The sequence below is a fragment of the Diaporthe amygdali genome (genome assembly GCF_026229845.1).
Source record: "Diaporthe amygdali strain CAA958 chromosome Unknown NODE_181_length_1238_cov_63_988803, whole genome shotgun sequence".
NCBI classification, from domain to species: domain Eukaryota; kingdom Fungi; phylum Ascomycota; class Sordariomycetes; order Diaporthales; family Diaporthaceae; genus Diaporthe; species Diaporthe amygdali.
The window spans coordinates 444-1,238 of NW_026517201.1; the positions used below are offsets into that span (position 1 = coordinate 444).

At 52.2% G+C, this 795-nt stretch overlaps 1 protein-coding gene across 1 annotated transcript; it reads left to right on the plus strand.

The window, feature by feature from the left end:
* Positions 1-345: 345 nt before the first annotated feature.
* J7T55_015733 (uncharacterized protein) lies at positions 346-795 on the plus strand (the record flags this gene model as incomplete). The annotated part of the gene is made up of 1 exon (XM_053136401.1): positions 346-795. A coding segment is annotated over one exon (450 nt), but the record flags the coding sequence as incomplete, so codon positions are not given.

The window sequence follows — 795 nt, forward strand, 5'->3', positions numbered from 1 at the left end:
ATGAAATCCAGTCGGTGGTCAGTGTGGGAATAAAGGAAGTCGCCGTAGAGAGCAGTCGCCCTGCAGATGTTCGACAACAATGCTAAAAATAAGTGCCTTATACAGTACCGAATTGCACAAACGGCATAGCCTTCCCGGCAGCCATTAAAGTCATTCTCGGGACTACAGTACTGTATAGTGAGCGGTCGTACTGTAGATTACCGAAAATCAACAAAATTCAGATGCTGCGCTGCGCTGCCAATCGCAAGGAGGTACCGGCCCACTCGCTGCTCGCCATATACTATTTAACTACCTTGCAGTCCGTCACCTATAACCACGACTTCTCAGTGCAGCACGGGTGCCAAAATGTCCTCGAGCAGTGACCCCGTCATGCTCAACGTCTTTATGTCGCCGCCATATTCACCGTCATCACCCGACTGCTCTCCAATGGACACCACCTCCACAATGGCGCCTGGTATGCTGGACCGACATTTCCCGATGACGCCGTTCCCATGTTTCAACTCGTCGATGCCTGCTGAATGGACTGACTCGGACCAGCTGTCACAAGGAATAGACGCATATGATTTCGCCTGTTATCTTGAGCTCCTTTCGCCCCTGGCAATGTTCTTGCATGGCGATTCCCAAAAGTGCGAGGTGTCAGAGTGGGAGCCACCCCCGGACGCTAGCTTCATAGCCGTCGGTGGGACATCAGGACCCGAAAACGCACCAGTGACCACAAAACTCAGTATTCTTACGAACCCTGACGGAAGTATCGACCGAAAGGTTGTAGAGGACAGTACTCAGCAAGACCCGTCG